This window comes from Telopea speciosissima, chromosome 2 (assembly GCF_018873765.1).
Source record: "Telopea speciosissima isolate NSW1024214 ecotype Mountain lineage chromosome 2, Tspe_v1, whole genome shotgun sequence".
Classification (NCBI taxonomy): Eukaryota; Viridiplantae; Streptophyta; class Magnoliopsida; order Proteales; family Proteaceae; genus Telopea; species Telopea speciosissima.
Genome location: NC_057917.1, coordinates 19,655,251 through 19,679,788, shown reverse-complemented (window position 1 = coordinate 19,679,788; position 24,538 = coordinate 19,655,251). Strand labels below are relative to the sequence as shown.

The following is a 24,538-nucleotide window of genomic DNA, read 5'->3' as shown; positions in this document are numbered from 1 at the left end:
ATTTACAAATCACTTTACAAAGTTAGAGAAAACTGAAAATTCGTTCCAGCTTAGGAGAAAAAGAAAGAAAGAGGAAAAGAGAAGAGAAGAGGAGAAAAATTGGGGCTGCTCTTGAAAGCTTAGCTCCCTCATCCGATTTTGGACTTGAAACCTCCATTGCAAGGCTGCCATCGTCCCTTCTTGCTGCTGATTTCAGGTAAGCTCTGAGAATCCCTGTTGTTTCCATCTCCTCCTCCTCTAAATTTGATCTAATTTCAGCCTAGACTATACCTAAATAGATTTCTACCATTAAAGCTTTTAACCCAAGCTTAAACAGTGGAAGTTCCACCTAATTTCTTACTGTTTAGGTTCAGCTATGCCTGAAGCTTCATGGTTGTACCTCTAATCAGCCCAATTGCTATTTCTAATGGCAAACCATAAACCCTAAGTCAACTAATTTAGGTTTAAATTATGAAATCCCTAAATTAGGAAGCCAAATATGAAATTGGAGCCCCAAATAGACTGACCCACCTTGAATTGGTGCTAAATCATCAAATTAGGGCCTTGTATGCAAGGATCCATGCAATTGGAGCAAAACCCCCAAATTCGGGCACTGACCCGGATGCTGTTGCAGGCCTAAGGGCGGTTGACCGGCTCCCTGGAAGTCTGCATCCGACTCCCCCATTTTTGTGCCCTTATGACCTAGACCCCTTGGGACTTGACCTTGGACCATCCCAGAACCTATTGCATAGTATTTTGTATGTTGTTTAGGGTTGTTTCTACTATTTTCTAGTCGATTTGTTGGATTGTTGGTGGGTAACTGACCTAGAATTTCTTCTATAACTAATCTATAATATTCTTGTCTTATATTTAGGACTGTCTTGGTCTGTTCTTGCCTGCCTATTGGAGTTTATTCACCTAGGCTAGCTACAACTACAGGTAAAGGGATTTGACCTTAATTTCCTGCGTGTTTATCACATTAATTTCAACTTTATGCTGAATGCCATGCTCATGCATCATTACCTCTATACCTTGAGCATGTAGTTTTCTAGCTTTTATTTAATGCATTAGACTGCATGTAAAATAGGTTGCACAAAGACATACTGCATTGCATTTGCATTGATTATTTATATGATGTGAATTTATGATGATGGAATTCGGTAATTTATAACTCAGATCATGCTTGCCTCATCATGTTTAGACTGCACTGGGCTAGGTTGATATTCATTACCCAGTACTGCGCCCCTTACCAACAGGGAGAAAGGTGTTGGACAACCCGTGGCAGAGACAGATGTGTTAGTTTCGGGATGCCATCTTCTGTCCCATGTTAGCGGGTCCCTAATTCCGCTATGGGAATAAATAGGCAGGGTCGGTCATTTGGGGGTCTGTCGGGGTCCGATGTGTTAGTTCCGGAACTGGCGGGTCCTCACCGTGGTAGAATGGTTTCGCTCGGGTGACCGAAGGGTTAGTTCCGGGACCGAGGTTAACATCTACCACTAATAGTAATACTTATACCCCATGAGACTTAGTATCTGTGCTAGGAACATGTTAGTTTAGCACATTCATCATAGATTTATTGTGTTTGTATGCTTGTACCCCCTTACTGGGCTCAGTTGAGAGCTCACCCCTGTGGATATCCTTATTTTTCAAGTGATTTAGTTACTTCTAATGTTGGATTTGCGACGCTGGAGTTTGAAGTGCACGATACTTCGTGCGCACGTGATGATTGGGCAACCTCCTAATCTTGGCTTCATAGTCCAGGCTACCTCCCCACTCTTTTATGCTTTATAAATGTTTTACATAGTTATAGAATAGTTTCTTGTATACTTTTACTCTGTGCTACCTTTGAGAACTGTATAATTGTATCACAAGCCTTTTCATTTATATAAATGAAATATCATTTAGACTTCTCTTACTAATGATGTTATCTCTGTTAATTAAATTGTTTCCGCTGCCTCTGATTACTGTATCTGTGAGCAATAATTGTGAATAGGGTACTGCACTTGTGATCTTTGGGGATTGGTTGGATGTCAGAGACATCCCGCCACACTTGGCCCTTAATAACCGGGATGGGGTGTGACAGTTGAGGTCATCTGTGCACTAGAAATGGAGAGGAAGCCCAAGGAGAGAGATCCATATAGAGATGGAGAACAAGTCACGTAGCTAAAGTTGACGGTGCCACTGTCGAAGGAAGATAAGCTTCTTCTCTACCTGCCAGGGACCACCTTCGAGGGTTCGACTCTTATCAAGTTCATCCGAGAATTTGAAGATGAAAAATCCATTATCAAGGAGGAAAATCTCAAGGTTGCCTTGGACTCTCCGTTTTTGAGAGGGAGAGTTTGACAAATGTAGAAGTGAGGTTTGGGGCCCAGGAAGTGGACCACTAGGCAGTTGCCCCAAAGCTTTACTTCATCATCAAGAAGCCCTGAAGGGCATAGAACAAACTTGGAGGAGCCATCTACAGACGGGGGAATGAATTGTAGAGAAAGACCTTTGCGGGAAGGTTCAGGGGCAGGGCCAAACAGGGAGTTCCACGGAGGGGTTGGGGAAGGGGGAGGAGAAGATGGAATAGGGACAGGGGAGGGTGAAACTGTAGGAGAGGGCAGCATTCCACCCGGAACAGGTTTGAAAGAAGAGAGGGGTGGGGGGGAGGGGACAGGGAGGTTGGATCTCTTAGACCAACCAGAAGGGCCAGCAAGAGAGGAGAAGGCGAGAAAGGAGTGCCATCAGTACTTCGATTTTTTTTCCCTCTTTTCCCTAATGGAGCTGTTATTCTGTAGTAAACTTGGTGGATTCTGGGTCTGAGCTTGTGGTGCATTCCAAGCTTGAGATTAGATGGATTCCTAGTCTAGTATCTTCTAGCCTTCTATTCTATCTCTTCTTTAAAAGTTCATACTAGAATTCCTAGGTCTTTTCCTGCGGGTTTATGGTTATTATAATTTTCATTCTTAGTTAAAATCATGGTTGTTAAATTGAATACTGGTTATAAATCCAAAACTTTATTTATGTATCTAAATCCAAAACTTTATTTATGTATCTTCTATCCTTTTATTCTATTCTATCTCTTCTTATTTCTCAGATTTCAGTTTATGTATCTAAATCCAAAACTTTCCATCGATTCTGGTTTTCCTAGTTGGATTCAAATTCTGTTTATTTCAATTCTGAGTTATTTGATTGAGTCTGATCTCAATATAGTGCTGAATCCTCTGATTAAATACTCAGTCTAATTCTGTTTTGAAATCCCTAAGGCTCGGTTTGGTTGCAAGGGGAATTAAAGGGAAGAGAAGGGAATTTTTCATACCTAAAAAAGAAACTTTTGTACTCATTACCCCATGTGATTGTATAAACTACTTAAATTTCTTGCCATATTTAGTAATTATACATTTTACATGTAATTTTTATTTTACATTTTAAATAAAAGGGAATTGGATGCAAAGTAAAGTGGAATTTAATAACTAAATATGCAATGATTTGGAGTTAATGATATTATCACATGGAATAATGATTACAAAATTTTCTTTTTTAAATATGAAAATTTCACTTCCCTTCCCTTTAATTCTTCTAGCAAGCAAACGGAGCCTAAAGTATTACCATCTATTCTGCAGTGTTTGAGCTTTCCTAATAACAATAGAATTGGTCCATAACTATAGATCCAACTGTCATGATTGGATTAAACTTTGCAGACCTTCTCTACCTATTGAACTGATCCTTGTAATTTTGGACCCCATCAAATTTGTTTTGGTCGAATTATTCAAGTTACTGTAATTCGGGTTTTTAGTTCCTTTTTCATTTGATCCCAAATTTCTGGTTTTCTAATAATCCTAAGTTAGGAGGCTATAAACACCATTAATCTGCAATCTATGACCCCCCCCCCCCCCCACAAACAAATTAAGTTCAAGTTCCAAGCTGGTCTAAGGGTTAAACCTTCAAAAGGCTGGCGAAGGCATCAAAATCATTAAAGCAAATCAATGGTCACTTCTTGTTGCAGCAGAGGGAGACGATAATGTTTCCTTGATAATTTGGTTTCATTTTGTTTTCCCTCACTAAAAGTAATCGATGAATAGATTAAAAGAACCAAATAAGGTACAAGATTAGACATCAAGTCATTCATCGAACGTCCAGTATAGAAAGAAAAAAAATGAAAACAAAAACCATCTGCATCACCATCCGCAGTTAATCTTTGTACAAACAAGAAAATCTATATCTAGGTCTTGACATGGCATTCCATTCTAAATCAGCTATAATGAGGGAGAAGAAGCCCAATAAAAATCAGCTCCCGGGTTTGAACCCATACTTGCAAGACTCAATGACTTGGTTTCAATAATGGTTAAGGGAAGTGATTTATGTCTAGGAAAGTGAAAGGGCTTTTTACCTCAATTTCAAATTACTTAATTACCTGATAATACATATGTGAAAAAGTACACATTTAAACCCTATTAGAGGGTGGTTCCATACCGGTACTTGCATGTCGATCTCAAAGTTCGCACAAAAATACACATTTTATTCCTCTTAACAGATCTTACATGCCCTATGACTGCCGATCTGAAGAGAAAAAATGTATGCGGATTTGAAATCAACTCACTAACAGTCATGCCACCCTGGATAACATCAATTATTTACAACTCCTCTTCCTCTCCCTTCCTGCATTGTACCATCAAAATCTAATACAATCCAAAAGCTCGGTCGTGGAAAACCAAACAAGAAAAAAAAAATGAAAAGCTACCAAAAACTAACCTCTCACCTTGGTTGCATCGTTGAAATGGAAAGAGAGTTGCCCAAATAGGTGAAAGGATTTATTGACTGTTTACCCTTCTGTGCCTGAGAAGCCTCCTGCGAACTACTACCGCCTGAGGATTGAGAATTATGGTCCTTATATACCCCTGGCTGAATCAATGAGTTAACGTCGAGATTCATCTCTTTGGAGAGCATCTCCACCACCTGTGTCATGGAGGGCCTCTGGGAAGATGCAGCTTGTGTACAAAACAGTGCTACCTTGATAAAGCGGATCACCTCTTCCTCTGGGAACTCAGTCAGTTCTGGATCAACTACTTCCAATAGCCTATCTTCCTCTTTCAGTTTCCATGTCTGTAACATCATCCATAAATTTAGTCAGCATAAACAAGTTCAATCTCTCTCTTACATAGAGGGGGACAATTCAGTATTCAGATTTTAACTGCTCAGAATAACTCATTAAGCAGAATATAAATGCTGCCAACAAAATGGCATGAATGTACAACTGGAGCATGCACAAAAACATGGACACATGCATTTGGTCTTTAAACATGTATATAAAAATCCAGGCACTGACCACAACAACCCCAATATGCAACAATACATGTCATACAGTTTGTTTCATGCTTTTATGACGAATTTTTTGTCAAATTGAATTCACAAACTCTGCCAAATAACTACATAAATTGTTCATGCAGATTACCAATATAGAAAGTATAAACTTAAAAAACAAAAAAGCAGGGCACATGCTAGGTTTATATGGTTAGGGTACATAATAGAGTGACAACAAATTTATCCAAGTTGAAGCATCTACAAAAATCTGATAGACGAAAATCATAAAGTGATATAAAAAAATTCAACTGGAACACAAAATGTGAAGCTCAAAACCCTAAGATCTCCTTCATAAGCTGAGCCTTGTTCCAACTAATAGAGTCAGCTAAATGGATCTTGCTTCACTGTTCAGCTTTGTCTAAATCCATGTTTGCTTCCAACTCAAAGCCATTCTTATCTTTTCTCACCCATTCTTCCCAATTAATTTTTGGTCTACCCTTGGTGTTTTAACCCCTGTAGTTTGCATCATACTGCTCTTCCTTTGAAGTGCATTCAATGGCCTCGTCCATACCACATCAAACATCTCTCCTTCAACTAACCTACTATCAAAGCCACTCCTAAATCAACTTGAATTATTTTCATTCTTATTTTAATTTTGGGAAAGAGAATCCCGGTCGCGCAGCACACACCACCCCTGCGCTCTGACACAGGGGCACACAAAATGACCGCCACACACCCCTGGAACCCCGGAAATGATCAGGGGTGTGGCGGTCATTTTGCACACCCCTGTGTCGGGGTGCAGGGGTGGTGTCTGGCGCGACCGGGTGGCATTCTTTCTCCCTTTAATGTTTAGTTTTACTCATCCGCTAAACTTTCCCATTTCAGATAAACCAAAGTGTTATTTTCTTCTGTTGCCTAACATTCAACTCCATACAATATTGCCTGTCTTATAACTATCCTACAGAAAATTTCTTTTAGTGGGATGCATCCATTAAATAACACACTTGAAGCAGCTCAACTCTCCACTTCACGTACTCAGTTATAATTTTATGTGGGCTCTCTTTTTAAATTATTTCAATGTCCAACTAATTTGCCTACTTATTTTCACTGAACAGTCAGCCAGGTCACTCGAGGCTGCTGTTGGCTTGTTTGTTGCAACAGTTGTATTCAAGATACCAAATCCTGTAATAGTTTGGTAATTTCCTAGGAAGACGAGCAGAAATAGGAAAATAGTTTCCTTTTTCCTTTTGGAAGGTAAAGAAAACTGAAGCCTTAGTCCATCAAATGACTGCACTATTATACTGAGATGTAGAAGAGCTACCCATTCCACAAGAAGCATCAGATCCTCTCCAAATGCTGCCTTTGTATTACTTCTGCCACTGATTATTTCAAGTATAAGCACTCCAAAACTGTAGATGTCAGCCTTTTTCGTCAACTGTCCCAACAAAGCATACTCTGGAGCCAAGTAACCCCTGTAAACACAAACCAGAAATCTGTCAAAGCTCAATGCAGGATGCTGCAAAGCAAATCCTCTACTACTGGGGTGCAACTATTACCAATTGATTTTAATTAAATTACAAGACTAGAGCACATTTTACATGCAAGAAAATCAAATTTGAGAAAGCAACGGCTGCTCTGCGGATGCAAGTAGGCAGACTAATTTTTCTTCATACAGTAGAACCTAAACTAGTCAATGGCTTGGGGAATTTCTAATATTCAACTTCTAGGATAATCGGTGACAATTTTATGGTTGACCCAGACATTTCATGCATGTCTATTAACAAATAATTATCATGACTTTCATAAAATAAAAAATAATAATTATCATGACATCTGTGCATTCTGCTAAAGTAGAGAGTCATGCAAATGAGATTTGGAATACCATCAAACGTATAAAAAACTTGGGCCGAATTCAGCTGCCACCAGTGAAATGCTTTCATTTTGGTTTATCTTCAGAATTTAGTGCACATCTTCCACAAAAAATGGACACATTTTCATCAACACCAATATATCAATATCTAACTGTCTTGGATGAGCAACTCAGTGACTCCTTTAAATCCACTTGCTAAATTCTATTCAGACAATGAAATGGTGAAACCATTCTGACTCAAGATCCCAATGGCCACAAATATGGACCAGACCTTTAGCTTAAGGAAAAAAGGCTTTACGGCAGCTCATCAAGGAAGCTTCTCTTTTGTTCCATGTGAATGGATGATTTGGAAATTCCAACAGTTGGCAGTTGGATAGGGAGTTATCTAGTTGGTCATGTATCAAATTTCATATCCACTTTCTCGCCATGTATTATCATCCCCCCCCCCTGGGGCATTCACCCATCTGCCTGCCTCCAAGCATTTTTCGAAAAACAAGATTTCCTAGACAGGCCGACCAGGAAACCATTACCTTAGTTCATTCATATACCCCACATGCACAGACCCTGAAAAACCCCAGGACCAAGGTCTGGGTCCAGATCTGGTTACAACTATAACTACTTAACCCATATCTGATCTGGATTAGAAAAAAAATGGATCTAGCTTAAGATCCAAATCTAGATAAATTGGCATGACTTAGAGCAGATCACAGATCCAGTCACTCCATCTTATGCCCTCTTTTACAAACTTTAAACGGGTATGATGATTGAAATCATATGTTCAATCTTCTTTATGGGATCACATCTGACTTTTGCTTACACCACATAAGAATGTAATAGATTGCATGGTTGAGAATGTGAATGTGATTGAATTTTCTTGGTGTAGATGGTCTAGCAGAATAGCATCAATCAAATCATGATTTCTTCATCCCTTGCATGTCAAAGTACTCCCTGTTAAACTGCCCAGACTACCAGATGATCATCTAGATCAGCCCATGGCTTATAAATGAATGACTAGTAGTCAGTTTAGCAAAATCATACAATGGAGAGTGAACAGGGCCTGAATCCACGGGAACCCTACTTAAACCAGATCCTAATACAAATTACTGGTAAATAGCTCAGATAGGCCATCAAAGAAAAAAAGCAATACGGTTTAAACAAAGGATGCTTACATTGTTCCAGCAACTTGTGTACTAAGATGAGTGACACTGTCTGGGAAAAGTTTAGCCAACCCAAAGTCTGCAATTTTAGGATGCAAGTCTCCGTCAAGAAGTATATTACTCGCCTTGATATCTCGGTGAACAATATGTGGTTTAGCTTCTTCGTGAAGAAATGCAAGACCATGAGCTGTACCCATGCATATGACTGCTCTTTTAGGCCAGTCTAGAATACTCCTTTTATTATTTGGACCTGAAATGGAAAATGCCAAATAGAAGTTAATCTGGATATTCAATTTGATAGATATAGAAACATGTTTTGGATGAGTCAACTCAGGGTCTGCATGGCAACGTTCAAAAAAACTGTTTCTGGTGTTTTTGTACGTTTTTTGGAACAAAACTTGTATGTGTCGTAAAAAAAACGCATTTGGAACAGTTTTGAGAAACAACTAAAAGAAGTCCCCGCCCCCCAACACAAAAAAAAAAAGTTGAGACAAAAACATGCATGAAACCACCACCTCCACTCTCGACTCTCAACTACTACCACCATCACCGCCACTGCCGCCACCACCACCATCACTTCCACCAGAAGATATACTTCTGTTAAGATGCATTCCATACATGTTTCTGTTTTTTTTTGTAGAGACAGAAATACTTTTTTCCCTAGTTTTATCATACTGCATTTGATGGTACAGAAGCACTCCGAAATATGAGAAACACACAAAAAAAACACCAAATTTCTGAGTAATTTGGAACAGAAACGTTGCTATACACACCCTCAGTGACTGAGCAGCTTGAACATTATTTCAGTTCTATTGATAGGACAGGAACATTATTTTGTAGGATGTTGCATTCTTCTTGGCTACTGCCACATGCCTGAGTCACTTTAGGAAAGGCCATAGTTGTCATGCAAGTTGGGATGGCAGGATTATAGGCCTAACATATCATCCTAAATTGTTTCTTGCTAAATTAGAAAATGACAAGAATTACGTCACTGTTCCAGAACAAGACAAGTTACTTCTTGAAAGAGGTATTATAGTAGCTTCCAACAGTCAGCATCATTTTTAGATGAAATGCCTGTATCTGCTAATTACCGAGTAAAACACTTGCAAGGCTGTTGTTCTCCAAATACTCGTAGACCAGAATACGTTTTCTGCCCTCAAAACAACACCCAATGAGTTGAACAAGGTTCGGATGTCTGACATTTGATATCATGTCAATCTCAGTCAAGAACTCGCGAGTTCCTTGGTTAGATTCTGCTGACAGAGACTTAACTGCAACCTGAGTACCATTCCCTAAAACACCCTGCAATCAATGCACAAAATTGGGTAACTTCAGAAACAGATGCCTTGAGGAGCATGAACAGTTTGATGTCCCTGAGCCCACACCCACAAACACCTGCCCTCTTGAGAGGCCAAACATCCATGAATTTAGTACAGATGATTATGTAATAAGGAAATTATGGAAAAAGAAAAGTAAGAAAATCTCACCCTATAGACAACACCAAAACCGCCTGCACCAACTCGATTTGATTGATGGAAGTTTCCTGTTGCAGATCTCAATGTAGGATAGGAGAACAACCGTACATTGTTGGTAAAAATCTCTACATATGCAGAAAAACATAAAACATCGAAATATGTCAGAAGCTAAACTGACTTATGTATTTATTATTATAATGCATGAAGTACACTCAAAATTCTTGCAATATATTTTTTATGAAAACACCCCTTTTCAATTCAGATTTTTAATTTTTGTCCTTTATGTCTTCGGTTTAATTTAGAAATTGTTCAATTTGGATTTATGCCATAGTTGTCAAGGCGCTAGGCGATCCGAGGCGTTTGAGGTCCTCCCTAAGCGGTGCCTAGGCGTTGTATGGTCATGTTCAACGGATGTCAAGGGACGCCCCAGTAAGGAGGAGTGATATGATCCTGACTGAAGGAGCTAAAAGGGCAAGGGACAGGCCTAAAATGACCATAGGAGAAGTTGTGAGGAAGGACCTACATGGTCTAGGTCTTGTACCAAGTATGACCTCGGACCTTGGATCCCATGTAGCTGAGTTTCTCCTGACTTGCTAGGCTGTGCGTCTTTCTCTTACTTTCAACTTTCAGCTTTCTTTCTTTTTTCTCTTTCGTTTCCATCTTTCTTTTGTCATTTTCCTTTTTTTTCATTTCTTATCTCATTTCCCATTCCTCTTTCCCCCATCTATTATTTACCCTTTTTAGTCCTACTTTGTTTTGTTTGGATCCATGTAACCGACCCCATTAAGTTGGGATAAGGTTGAGTTTGTTGTTTGTTTTGGTCCACCAATTTTTTAAGAACATAACCTCTGAAATAAAGAAGAAAAAATCCACTAAAATATGGATAACTAACACATGGGTAACGCTATAAACCTGAAATTCTTCAATTCCTGCTCTAAATACAACAAAAATGAAAGAAGCTAATTGGGATTTGAGAAATCTCTTGACAACATATTGAAAAACCCTATAATAACTAGGGAATGCTTTTGAAACAAAAGCAAAAGATGAATCTAATCTTCAGAAGTGGCAGGATGCATAGTTAGACTTGGAGTTGCTATAAGATAGTCAATCTGGGCTTCTATACTTTGAAGCTCATCTGGAATGGGAGAGCAGACAAACAACACCAACTGTGCTCATAGAGGACAGAAAGAACCAATTTTGATGAGGATCTAAGTTCTGGACTTCAATTACCCTGTTCTGCCTGTCCACAACTAACAGCTCTTCCTGAAACCTTGAGTTCAATACCTTCTTTCCACATACTCTAAAGCTAAGGATGCTACATCAGTTTAAAACTAAGATTATATAAATTAACATTAGGAAAATAAAAAGCTTAACAACCTATACTTTTACTCATTGGTAAGGAAATATAATTGCAGAAAATTTTCTAGATGCTTGTAAAATAAATGAAGAAATCTATAGGAAGTATGTTCCCGGCACCAACAGTTTTTTTCTGTTTCTGGAACCACCAGTTACTTCTTCCATGTGGAAGTGCCTGTTGGTCATTCCAACTATCATATAGATGTGTAATTCCCTGCATATTCCACATGTCGAATTAAATGACCCAAATGAATTGTATGACATGTAATGTATGAGACTTGTCACCTTGTTTTTTTCTATGGTCAATTTTTCTTCAAACAGAATTGACTTATACCAAACAATTTCGAAAGCATTATTTTGACATGTGGCAATGTTGGCTAGGATAGAAAACCAACCCATGATTAGACAATGGCATGCACATCATGTCACAAAATTTAAGCACAAAAAGCACAGGCATGTGACAGCCTTTAGTGCCAGAACTGAAAAACACCCCCTATCTATAACAAAACTTTATCTTAGAAAGTATTTCTGCTAAATTTGAAATATACAATATAAATTGAAATTCCAAGGACACTTAGAGGGGGGGGGGGGGGTTGAATCAGTGTACTAAAAATTTCTCCCACAGGCTGCAATCTCAAATCCACTGCACACACTGAACTGTCACTATAATAACTGTAACACTAACACCTGCATACACCACCAGCTGCTTATCGGCTAGAGTTCGCATGCATCCTTGCATTCAACCAAGAGAGTTCAGTCCTACCAAGGGTTGCATGCCTATCCTGCAAAACAGAATTCACTCCTATGTACACACAAGCAATCACAACTCACAATATTACGTGGTTCGGCAGTTTGCCTACATCCACGGGGTAATGCCCAACCCTGGGCTTTGTATTTTACCCAATACTCAACACTTAATACAATTTGACTGCTCCTACAGTCCAGGAGCCCCTTAGTGTAGAAGGGGTTCAAGTAAGAACCACTCTACAATAGGATCGATGATAGTTTGCAGCAGAACATCAAAATAGCACCAATCAGAATTAGAAACTGGACAGAATCTCGATATTCAGTCAAGTGATGGAGGTGAAATTCAGGTCGAGTGTAGGCCTTGGTAGGATGGATTAAGCCTCCAAGTTGGTGCTGATTCGAATGGCCAGATACAGAGATAGAGACTGGTTCCCAAATTAGAAGGTAAACTTCAAAATTAGAAGGTCAGTACTACAGACCAAACCAACCAGCAGCAGGTGCTCAAACTGGTATTGAGTGAAGGCCTAGGCAGCAGTAGAAACCATCCAAATCTCAGTCAATTCTGACCCAGGGTTGCTGAGATATAGGACACATTCAAAAATAGAAAGTCTGTGGAGATCTTGCAAACCAGGGGGGGTTTGGGACTCCAAGTCAGGATTGAGTGTAGCCCTGGGTTATGAGATTCAGTCCTCCCCACTGCTGAAACAGTGCACAGGTTGCAGAGAAATCAAGGCTCGAAGTTTGCACGAGAAACTAGGCTGAAACTGCAGATCCACAGGTGTGTTAGAGTTTATATGTTGTAAGGGTATTTTAGGGACTAGTTAGTTTACTAGTTGCCTTATGTTGTAATTCTCTTTTTTCCCTTTTACCTCCCTAGGGAGGAGTATGTAATTTGTTCTATTCTCATTAGTGAAGTAATATAGGTGTGTGAGAGACATTCTCTCTAACACAACTTTTCCACCGAATTTTCTTCCTCTCCATTTCTTCATCTTCTTCTATCTTCTTCTTCTTTCTTACCTTACATCCATTACCTAAATCTCAACTTGGTATCAAAGCAACCTTCGTTTCTGGTTTGAGAGTCGTCCTACAAGCTCTCTTCCTCCTTTCCCTCTCTTTGGAACCCTAGGTTACAAAGGGGTTCCAAGGAAGAGGCTGATATGTGAAAACTTTGAAGAAATCATGCCATATCTCTTGATGAAGCTTATGGAAGCACTAAGATAGGTCTTCATGTAAAGACTTGGCTGTTTGAAGCCCAAATCAATGAAAGACAACCCAGAATACTGTTCTGTGAATAGTAACCCGAGAAATTACTGTTCCTTTTTCTGAAACAGCTCTTGTTCTCCCTCATCTTGGCTTTGTTGAAGCTTGGACCTGGCCCATTGGAGTCGCCCTAGGGTCCCCTTTCAAGCCCCCAAAACATTGGTTGCAAAGGAGGAAAGCCCAAGGTCTGCAACTCACTTTTTATGCTGCTGCTACAGTAACTCCGCCTGTTCTGGGAAGTTTTTCTTGTTTCTCCTTCATCCAAGGTCAGTTGGAGATGAAATCAGGTCCTGTGGAGTCGCCGTGGAGTCTACTTTCAAGCCTATATAGGCTCAACTGGTGATATCTAGTCCTCTTTTTCTGCTACTCGAAACTGTGATGCTCTATAATGCTGCCAGTTGTTGAAATAATGACTGTTTTGTGATATACTACTGTATTGAACCTATTTGATGGGTTTTATTTGCTGAGTTATATTGTTTCAAGATTATGGGTTGTTTTATAATGGATAGAAGGTGCTATTGGTGAAGAAGGGGGCTACCAACCTAGATGGTATGTGATACTTTCAGCTGCTTGGTGTTGGTGAGGTGTGTTGTTTGAGTCTCCCGTGTTGTTGTATGATGCCATTACACTTTGAAGCATATGGTGGAATTGGATATTGTTGAAGTATTAGCTTGGTTTGCTACCTGGACTGCAATTACTAGTGTTTGAAATTTTTTTTTTTGGGTTGAGAATATACTCCCCATTGGATTTGAGTATCATTTCCTTTTCTTTGTTCATTCCTACATTATGTCAGCTCTTGGTGGAAGAGGCCAGGGTCCAACCCAAGAAAATGATAGAGATAGGTTCCGTTGTGACCACTGTGGGAAGTTTGGACATACGCGAGAGAGATGTTGGACACTTCATAGTTATCTCCCTGGTATACCAGGCAGCAGAAGAGGGGGAGCCAGAGCATACACCTTGTTGACTGAGGATACACCTATGCGACCTCCATATGGACTACAGACAGACACTGGTGTACTGCCAGCTTCCACTTTACAGGCCTCTACATTTGGCTCTTCTACTACCTCTATGTGGGTCATTGACTCTGGAGCCACTGACCATATGACCGGCATATCTCAGTGTTATGACTCTTACTCTACCTATTATGGTCAAGAAAAGGTTAGAGTTGCTGATGGTTCCTATTCTTCCATTTCTGGTAAAGGTAGTGTCCGTGTTGCTTCATCTCTCTCTCTTGACTCTGTTCTACATGTTCCTCAATTTCATACTAATCTCCTATCTTCTCCTATCTGTGAGCCATCTAACCAAATCCTTGAATTGCTCAGTTACTTTCTTTCCATCTCATTGTGTTTTTCAGGATATGGTGACAAAGAGGGTAATTGGCAGAGGCCGTGAGGAAAAGGGGCTCTACCTTCTTGATACAGTCCATCATGTCTTACGATTTGCTCGTCATATGTATGTGGGCGTAATGACAATAGTAATGTTGACTCTGTTATGTTGTGGCATCAGCGTTTGGGTCACCCTTCTTTTGGTATTATGAGGGAAAAATTACCCCACCTATTTTCTTCCATTCCTTCTTCCCATGTGTTTAAGTGTGAACCCTGTTTATTTGCCAAACATTGTCGTTCTCCTTATCCTTATCATGGTCATAGATCTGATGTTCCTTTCCATATTGTGCACTCTGATGTTTGGGGACCATCTCCCACTACTTCTCTGTCTGGCTATCGTTATTTTGTTTCCTTTGTTGACGATTATTCCAGATCCACTTGGACCTACTTGATCAAACAAAAAAGTGATGTTTATGATGCTTTTAAAAAATTTTATCAGCTCATTTGTACCCAGTTTCATGCTCGCATTCAAATTGTTCGTTCTGATAAAGGGGGGGAGTATATGTATGGGGGGCTTCAACAGTTTTTTACTGATCATGGCATTATCCATCAAGTTGCTTGTGTTGACACCCCTCAACAGAATGGGGTGGCAGAAAGGAAAAATCGCCATCTGTTGGAAATCACTAGGAGTCTCCTGTTTGGCATGCATGTTCCTAAGACTTTTTGGTCTGCAGCCCTTCTTACTGCTGCCTTTTTAATCAATCGCATGCCCTCTAAACTTCTTGGCTCCAAATCCCCTATAGATTTGTTGTCTCCTCAGACTTCTGCTTTCTCTCTTCCTCCTAAGGGGTTTGGGTGTGTCTGCTATGTCCATGTCAATAAATGTGCTCGGACCAAGCTTGACCCCAAAGCACTCAAATGTATTTTTCTTGGATACTCCTCCTTTACCAAGGGGTATAAGTGCTACCATCCTTCTTCCAGAAGGACATTTCTCTCCAAAGATGTTACCTTCTTTGAATCTATTCCTTTCTTTACTTCTTCTCATCATCCTCTTCAGGGGGAGAATAGTGGAAATGAAGAGGCTGCTTCTATCCCTTTCTATCCACCTTTGCCTACTTCTCCGTTTCTGTTTGATATTGGGAAACACAAAGAAGGGGCTGTTGTTGATACTGATACTCATTCAGGTAATGATGCTAGCATGAAAGAGAAGGGGCTGTTGTTGTTGAAAATGGTTTTGGTAATCAGAAAGATTACCACATTACATACAAAAGAGGTGAAGGCTTGCATAATACTGGACAGAAGACCTGCCAAGAGCCCTCTTTGGATCCTCATCCTGAGCTCCACCGACCTCATTCAGGTGATATCCCTCCTCCTCCCTCTGATTTAGACCTTCCGATTGCTGTTAGAAAAGGAAAGAGAGCTTGTACTAACCCTATTTCCCAGTTTGTTTCCTATGATGCTCTCTCTCCCACAAGTCTTGCTTTCACTGTTGCTCTTTCTTCTGATTCCATTCCCAGGAATCTCACTGAAGCTATGTCTGACCCAAGGGGAAGCAAGCCATGTCTGAGGAAATGATGGCTCTTGAGAAGAATGGTACTTAGAAATTAGTAGATCTTCCCAGGGGAAGAGTCCCAGTCGGATGTAGGTGGGTTTATACAATCAAGTATAGGTCTGATGGTGCAGTTGAGAGGTACAAAGCAAGATTGGTAGCCAAAGGTTATAGTCAAGTGTATGGGATTGATTATCAGGAGACATTTGCTCCTGTAGCTAAACACATTTCTATTCGGGTTGTCTTATCATTGGCAGCCAATAGGGATTGGCCCCTATTCCAGTTGGATGTGAAGAATGCGTTCCTCCATGGTGACTTAGAGGAGGAAGTATACATGCAGCCTCCTCCTGGCTTCAAGTTCTCTTCAGCTGAAGGCAAGGTGTGTCTCCTCAAAAAGGCTTTATATGGTCTCAAACAATCTCCAAAAGCATGGTTTGAGAGGTTCAGGCAGGCTATTCTGAAGAATGGATACTCTCAAAGTCAAGCTGACCATACCTTATTTACTCGGCGTGGTAATGGTACCATTACAGCCCTTATAGTCTATGTTGATGACATTATTGTGACTGGTAATGACAGTGTTGAGTTAGCTAGATTGAAGTCCTACATGGCTCAACAGTTTGAGATTAAAGATTTGGGTCCCTTGAGGTATTTTTTGGGGAATTGAAGTGTCACGGTCCAAGAAAGGCATCAACATATGTCAAAGGAAGTTTGTTCTTGACTTGTTAAAAGAGACAAGGATGTTGGGCTGCAAACCAGCGAGCTCTCCTATTGAACAAAATCACAAACTAGGAGAAGATTGTGGTCCCCCTCTTGTTGATGCAGGGAAGTACTAGAGATTAGTGGGGAAACTCATCTACCTGTCTATGACTCACCCAGATATATCTTATGCAGTGGGAGTTGTGAGTCAGTTTATGCATGCCCCCAAGAGTGGGCACTTGGATGCTGTATACCGTATACTTAGATACTTGAAGTCCTCCCCAGGGAATGGACTATTGTATGCCAGGCATGATCACCTGAGGATAGAGGGCTTTACAGATGCTTGATTGGGCTGGATCCATCTCAGACAGAAGATCTACTTCGGTTATTGCACATTTGTTGGTGGTAATTTGGTTACATGGAGAAGCGAGAAACAACCTGTTGTAGCTAGATCCAGTGCAGAGGCAGAATTTAGGGCAATGACACATGGAGTTTGTGAACTTATATGGCTGAAGCGATTAGTTCAAGAGTTAGGGTTTCTTGCAAATGATCCTATGCGGCTCTATTGTGACAACAAGGCAGCTATAAGCATTGCTCACAATCCGGTACAACACGATAGAACTAAGCACATCGAAGTGGACCGGCATTTCATCAAGGAGAAAATAGACTCCGGCTGTATTTGCACTCCTTTTGTGAAGACAGGTGATCAATTGGCGGACATCTTTATCAAGGGGCTTTCTTCTCTCCAGTTTGGTACCTATTATGCAAGTGGGAATGCATGATATTTATTCTCCAGCTTGAGGGGGAGTGTTAGAGTTTATATGTTGTAAGGGTATTTTAGGGACTAGTTAGTTTACTAGTTGCCTTATGTTGTAATTCTCTTTTTTCCCTTTTACCTCCCTAGGGAGGAGTATGTAATTTGTTCTATTCTCATTAGTGAAGTAATATAGGTGTGTGAGAGACATTCTCTCTAACACAACTTTTCCACCGAATTCTCTTCCTCTCCATTTCTTCATCTTCTTCTATCTTCTTCTTCTTTCTTACCTTACATCCATTACCTAAATCTCAACTGTTCTAGGGCCTCCTCAGGTTGTCTAACAGCAGCAACTAATAAGAACTTGACAGAGGCTTGATTCAGGTCTTCGAAGTATACTCTCATAGTGGTTTATTGCAATCACAGAAGCAGCACAGCAATGTTGATCGAGTAGGGAGGGAAGAAGAGAAGAGGGGATAAGGAGATTCGACTCTCTCAGCCCTAGGGGTTTGGTTCTCACCAGCCAAGCCTCTTAGCCCTTCATCCACACAATAAGACAATAAACTTTGCACAAAAGGCATATTCTCATTCATTATAATCGTTGGAGGGGGGGCCTCTAAGGGCATTACATATTTATGGGCAGCTATGCTTGCCTTACAAGTAAGAGAAAATTAGAAACTTGCAAGAAAAGGAAACAAACTAAAAATAGAAACTTCTAAATAAAAGCTAAGCCGACTTTCTAAATATGGAATTAGAAACTAAAGAGCTAAGGCTGCTTAATATCTAAGAGAATAATTCTAAAAATAGAAACTAAACTAAACTCTTAATTCCACCACACAGACAAAATTGAATCTTCTAATAAAGTCTTCACATAATCTGGTCTTGGGCCCCACAAGATCTTCTAGTAGCATTCACACCAAGGCAATAAGGAGCTGCGACACTGTTCACGTGGATAGTATTTTGGCCTCTTTTTCTTCATGTTTTGTCCTACATCACCCCTACTCTTGCTTCTGACAGTTCTCAACACTGCCTACGGCTACAAACCCAACACAATAGCACCTACTATGCAACCTAGGTTATACTAGGCAATTTATCAAACACTTGTTGAGCACCCACTTAGCAGCTCATACAATTGACAATATCAATGCAAAATTGCAAATCCCAACCCAAACTATAGGTAACTAGTACATTTCATCAACTATCAACCTATACTTGTTACAAATTAAAGGGAGTTGGTTTAGAAATCATCAATATGGTCTAGCCGCTTGTAGAACTCCACCAACGCAGCACAAGCACCGCCACTACCTTCACACAGCTTCAATGCACACACTTCAATCACTTAAATCAATCCCGAAGTCCTAAATTTGTATAAACATCTTCTCCTTCAAATTCTGGAACTCTAGGTTGTATTAGGTCACAGTAGCAGTCTTACAATGTTCTCCATATTTTCCTTGAAAAACTGTAAGTTGAATCACCTATTCACCCAACTTGGACATAAAATGAGCAAGTTATGCTCATTTGAAATTCCAGGGGCAGATCTGTCAATTTACAGCATTTTTTGTGACAAGTGAAATATCACAAAGGGCAGCGTGAGTCAGCTCAACTTTGTGCCGTTGGATAAAGAAAGATTATGGTGCTTAAAATTGTGTCAGATCTGATGCATTCCGTCAGAAAAAGAATGACGCGCCTGGATCAATGGATTGGAATCCAAGGCCATCGCACGATGCCCCCACACAACTCTAAATCATGGTGAATCGTGGCCTACTAGATTTGAATGACGTTGCGTATGACAGGATATCTACGCGACCAGCCAATGTTCATGTGCTGGAATCTTGCGAACTTTTTACTAATGTTGAAGCGCCGCATATGTAAAAACTTTGTTCTTCACCAATAAGAACACTCGTGCCCGCACCATTACTGTTCGACCCTGTCCGCTCTTCTGGATTGAAATTTGCTCATGTGGATTCCAAATAGATTGCCCTAAGGCCTCTAGAACCGCACTCTTAAAAAAAATGGTCTCAGAAAGAAACTTCCCGAGAGCATCCATTTAGGCTCTAAATGCCTCTTCTCTCAAGAATAATGGTGAACACTTGGCAGGGGCTTAATGTCTTAGCCAAAATTTTGCAACCAAATACCTTGTCTCAAGGCATGCTGGCCCGGCAGGCACACCCACGCATGGGGGCCTCTGCGGGTATGCCGCGTAGCGCGTTGCCTATGCATGCTCAAACCATGGGCTGGTGGCCCCTTGCCATGTTGCTTGGCTGCTTGACCTTGGCCATGTGTGGCCTAGTGGCATGACATGGTGTCCCTGCTGAGAGACTGTGGCCATTTAGCCCCATGCTGCCTGGGCCTAGGCCATTTGCAGACGTTGCTGGCTGTGACCATTTGATCCACCTGGGCAGCCTGTGTGCCTACATGCTTGCAGTGCTGGCCTGCCACTTGTTTGGCCATGTGGCCTATGTGGCCCTATGCCACATTAACATCCCATATGTCTTGTCGACTCATGTGATGCCAAGTTAATGTAGTCCTAGATAGGTAGGAGACCTACTAGGAGCCAAACAACAGAATCAATGGCAAAAGGGGTTGCTGGTTCGAATGGATAACACTAGGATTTAGGTTAATTCTAGGGTTTAGGATGGGAATTTGGGAATGGGTCTTATATGGCTTTAATATGCAGGTCTAGGGGGTTATTATGGGATAAAAATAATTGGATTTGGTTAAGTTTGAAAAATCTGCAGAATTAGGGTTAGGGTTTCGGGTTTTAAGAATTAGGAAATAGGCTGAATTTGGGGTTTCTAATGGGAATTTAGGACAGGGTTTTGGATCGAGTATAGGTAGGGCAGTGAGGGTACTGTGGTTGAAATTTGATGATAAACTAATGGGGAAATTGATCTGAATTGGGAAATTAGGGTTTAATGGAGGTCGATTGGAGAATGATTAGGGTAGGCTGTAAGGAATTAGGAGAAGAAGATAGTTGCAGAAAATTAAATAACTCACTGGTTTTGCAGATCAACAGCAGTAGGAACTTGAGAATTGATTGAAGAGGACCTCCCGATTATAAGCAAATGCAAGGAGTCGTAGGAGTCCACCCACCCTTTCCACCTTGATAAACCCACAAGGATGCAACACTCTCAAGGAGCAACAACAGCAATAAAGGCAGCAAGCATAAAGCTGAGTTTTTATTAATCAAAATTCGTATTCAATGCTGGCCTCCCTTACAAACTTATATAGAAGACTCAAAAATAGACTTAGCTACTAAAAAGGAAAGGCCTAACCCTATCCCTAACCTATTAGGTAACTTAAACTGACTAGCAAACTAGAATACTAAAGGAAATAGACTCAAAACATGGCTGGACTTATAGAGTCCTAATCCAGCCCAACTTACATCACATGTCCACTTAAGTTGTCACATGACCACTTAACCAAGTCACATGATCATTTTAATTGAACCAATTGGATGCAATCAATTTGAACCGGTTTAATTAAAAAACAAAAAAATAAACTAAGTATTGGGCTAATCCCGTATGCAACCTATATACCCCTAGTTTAGGCTAATTAAAATGGCCTAATACATAGAAAACCCTTGTAAACAAAGGCCCAACATGTATATAACCCAACCCTAGGCTTATTTCTAAAGAAATAAGCCAATTTCTATGATGAACCTGCATCAACTCTCCCCAACTTTAAAAAATTCGTCCTCGAATTTTGCAATGATTGGGGGGGGGGGGAATCAACATGTGATCAGCAGCTTTGACCATCCCCAAACAAAATTCTGATGAGGCAGAAACATTGGGGATAAAGTCTTCAATGCGTGGAGCTTGCTCTTTGAAGAACCATGGTGGCATAACAAACTCTATGTGTTCTTTCTTTGAATCAGTAGCAACTGTCAATGTCTGGTCCATAGAGCCTTCAGTGTTAGCAACCTTCTCATCTAATGCATGAGACACAAGCTCCACCTCTTCAAGAACAGCATCTTGAAGGTCATTGTTTTCCTTTGGAATGCTCTCAATAAACTTTTCATCTTCTACTGTTTCAGCTTTGTCTACTTTGTTCTCTTCAATGTATACCTCTTCAACGGGTATGCCGCCTAGCGCGCATGGGGGGCCTACCCCTTGCCTATGCATGCTCAAACCATGGGCTGGTGGCCCCTTGCCATGTTGCTTGGCCGCTTGGCCTTGGCCATGTGTGGCCTAGTGGCATGACATGGTGTCCCTGCTGAGAGACTTGTGGCCATTTAGCCCCATGCTGCCTGGGCCTAGGCCATTTGCAGACGTTGCTGGCTGTGACCATTTGATCCACCTAGGCAGCCTGTGTGCCTACATGCTTGTAGTGCTGGCCTGCCACTTGCTTGGCCATGTGGCCTATGTTGCCCTATGCCACATTAACTTCCCATATGTCCTGTCGATTCATGTGATGCCAAGTGGACATGCAAAATCACTATGGCCATCTTAGACATCATTATTATGACTCACCATGACCACAACCATACTCACATATAACAACACCATACATATGCATCACCATGCACGTTATACATCCCATGCACATGCAAACACATACTATACACATCCCAGGCATGTCAAATACATCCAAAACACATCACACACATCCTGGAACATACCAACACCTCAAACACTGCACGATTGCCAACAATGACAACCCAAAACTGGCCCAATTGCCCAACATAAATATATAATTTAATAATTTTTTCATATAATTTAACAGTTGATAAATCCAAGTCTTATCACACACACACTCAAACCCCTCCCCCTTCCCCTAGAGAGAGAGAGAGAGAGAGTGGAACACAAGTAGGGGATTAGAGGAACCAAGAAAAAGGCACCATCCGGAATAGGTAAAGAAGAAACTGATTGAAAAGATAAGGAACCTTTTTGGAATTATCAGTGCTCTGCTCCAAACGAACACTTGCTATGCTAGTTACCGTTGAAACCTATTGCAAAAACTACTACATAGAAAGGTGATAACTAAATCTCCAGTATGACCCAAATGATTGAGTGGAAGGTTGTTCTGGAACACATTGAAGTTCAATATGATCACACAAGTGTAATCTTTATTGAAAAAACTCTTATGTATGAATTAGATAAGAGTGAATGGGAATTGTCTAATACATCCACCAGTCCAGGGAGTTTTCTAGGAATACGTTACAGAGCACCGTGCAGATAGCTCGACCCAAACATTCCCTAACACAATGCAGTTAAACAACACAAAGCTAATTCAGTTTCTTACCTTCTGTCTCTGAAGAGTTCACATCCTTCTCTTTACGAGATATCAATTTGAATTTCGATGCACCGAAGCAGCACAGGTTCATCGCAATCTAATTAGGGCTTTGAAAACCCCAATAATAACTATCTTCTTTGACGCCAGACCTATCAAATTACAAATACTAACTCATCTTAGTACCTTAAAAATTAAGAACAAAACCAAACAATCCGAGCAGAGACGATAAAAAGGCAGAACTAAAAACAAATGTGGACACACACACACATACACACACACACACAAAGACATGAAAATTAATGAAGAATCATCGAAATTAGAAGGAACAGTTACCATAGTAGCAATTAGATCCAGAAGCGCAAATTGAAACACAAGAAATGGTGGAAAGAAGGATTCAATGTCACAGAGAGAAGACAATTAGGATAGAGAAAAGGAATGACAGTGGAAAGACCAAATCTAAGAAGAAGAGGAACCTTAGCTTCGTACTTCTTATGGCAAAGTCGTCGTCTATCCGTTTCTTCCATCTGTGAATATAAACTTGAAGCATTCTTCGCTTCGACTTTCCTTTTCTTTGGTGTGGTGTTCGTGTGGGCTTTGACCATATTAATGATTTCAGCTGAATTGAAAGCTGGTGCCTGGTGGGTGGAGAGTAGGTCAAGCCGGCATGAGACTCTCTATAGTTTAGACTCGATAGTTTAGTTAGAGAGAGAGACAGAGATCAACCCCCTTTTTTGTTTTGGGAAAATTGCCTAGATCTATTAAATATAAAAAAGATTTACAAAAGGGTAGATGTTAATTATGTTTTACAATCATAAGATGTAATGTTGAAAAGATTTTCCAAATCACCATATGAGTAAAAGATGCTTGAAGAATAACCTAAAATACCCTTAGCATGTTTTTTTTTTCTGTGTATTTTCATTTGATTTTTCTATTTTTTGTTTTTTATATTTTATTTCTTCTTCTCCTTCTTTCTCCTCCGCCTCCGATGGAAGAACACCTCCGCCACTAGTCCCATCCCCCCCTTCTCCCTCCGCCGTCCCCTGCAACCCCCACCCCACCCTCTTCCGTACAAATCGGTCCGCAGTACCTCTACCACCGCCACGGCCACTTCCATCCACCCCTTCATCCTTCTCTCGCACTCAAAACCGTAATGTTCTTATGTTCTGCCTCGCCTGAGTGAACCCTTCGCCATCATCCATCAACGCATGCTTAAATTCATTGAAATTATTCTTCTAATTTAGACGTTTCCTGTCAATTTCGCATCTAATCCCCAATTCATTCTGAATTTTTCCAATTTGCTTGGAAGTATCCAAAACCTCTCTTTATGAGCTTTTGAGAAGGACTTTATTACTTCTTTTTCCATAGGGCATTGTGAGAGGCACATGTCAGGAAGAACTAAAGAAGGTTAAAAATGTAGTTTTTTTCCCCAAAAAAGCATGTAGTTCAATATGCAGTATTTGCAGCCTATCATCTTAGACAGACTTGCACCCTCAACAGCAAGGAAGGAGAAACATCTCCACAGACAGCAAGAAATGGTTTCATAGGGCTGGGCGGGGATGGGGTTGCAGGGAAGAGAAGGGTCAAGAACGGGAGGGAGGGAGGAGGTGAATGGCAATGGTGGTATGGAGTTGTAGCAGAGGAAAGAGGGAGTGGTTACAAAAATGGTCACCGGAGGAAGGAGAAAAAGAACGAAGGGTAGGATCAATAAAAAACTAAAAAATTAAAAGGTTAAATAAAGAAAAAAATTAAAAAAGAAGGATGTTAGGGGCAATTTAGGATATTCATTTAGTTTTTTTTCTTATATGAGAATTTGGTAATTCTTTTCAACATTGTAACTTGTAAGGGTAAAACG

The 24,538-nt window shown here is 40.5% G+C and overlaps 1 protein-coding gene across 3 annotated transcripts; it reads right to left on the bottom strand.

Annotated features, from left to right (window-relative positions):
• Window positions 1-4,006: 4,006 nt before the first annotated feature.
• Window positions 4,007-23,119, bottom strand: LOC122653212 (putative serine/threonine-protein kinase). 3 transcript variants are annotated; one of them, XM_043847162.1, is made up of 8 exons: window positions 23,020-23,119; window positions 22,696-22,835; window positions 9,777-9,889; window positions 9,381-9,591; window positions 8,302-8,539; window positions 6,584-6,734; window positions 4,721-5,064; window positions 4,007-4,620 (listed from the first exon to the last, which is right to left on the bottom strand). In XM_043847162.1, exons 2-8 carry the CDS (start codon window positions 22,775-22,777, stop codon window positions 4,596-4,598), a joined length of 1,164 nt encoding a protein of 387 aa, XP_043703097.1. In that variant the 5' UTR covers window positions 22,778-22,835; window positions 23,020-23,119; the 3' UTR covers window positions 4,007-4,595. The 3 variants fall into 3 exon arrangements, with proteins under 3 accessions (XP_043703097.1, XP_043703099.1, XP_043703098.1); XM_043847164.1 differs by lacking the exon at window positions 23,020-23,119 and adding an exon at window positions 10,995-11,064 and having other exon boundaries at window positions 22,696-22,825; XM_043847163.1 differs by lacking the exon at window positions 23,020-23,119 and adding an exon at window positions 10,995-11,070 and having other exon boundaries at window positions 22,696-22,818.
• Window positions 23,120-24,538: the final 1,419 nt, after the last annotated feature.

Excerpts from the sequence above, each read along its gene's own strand:
- LOC122653212 (XM_043847162.1), bottom strand. The coding sequence starts at position 22,777 with ATGAACCTGTGCTGCTTCGGTGCATCGAAATTCAAATTGATATCTCGT. Across the intron at positions 9,890-22,695 it reads GAACTCTTCAGAGACAGAAG|AGATTTTTACCAACAATGTA; the intron begins GTAAGAAACTGA and ends CTGCATATGTAG. Across the intron at positions 6,735-8,301 it reads ACACAAGTTGCTGGAACAAT|GGGTTACTTGGCTCCAGAGT; the intron begins GTAAGCATCCTT and ends TTGTGTTTACAG.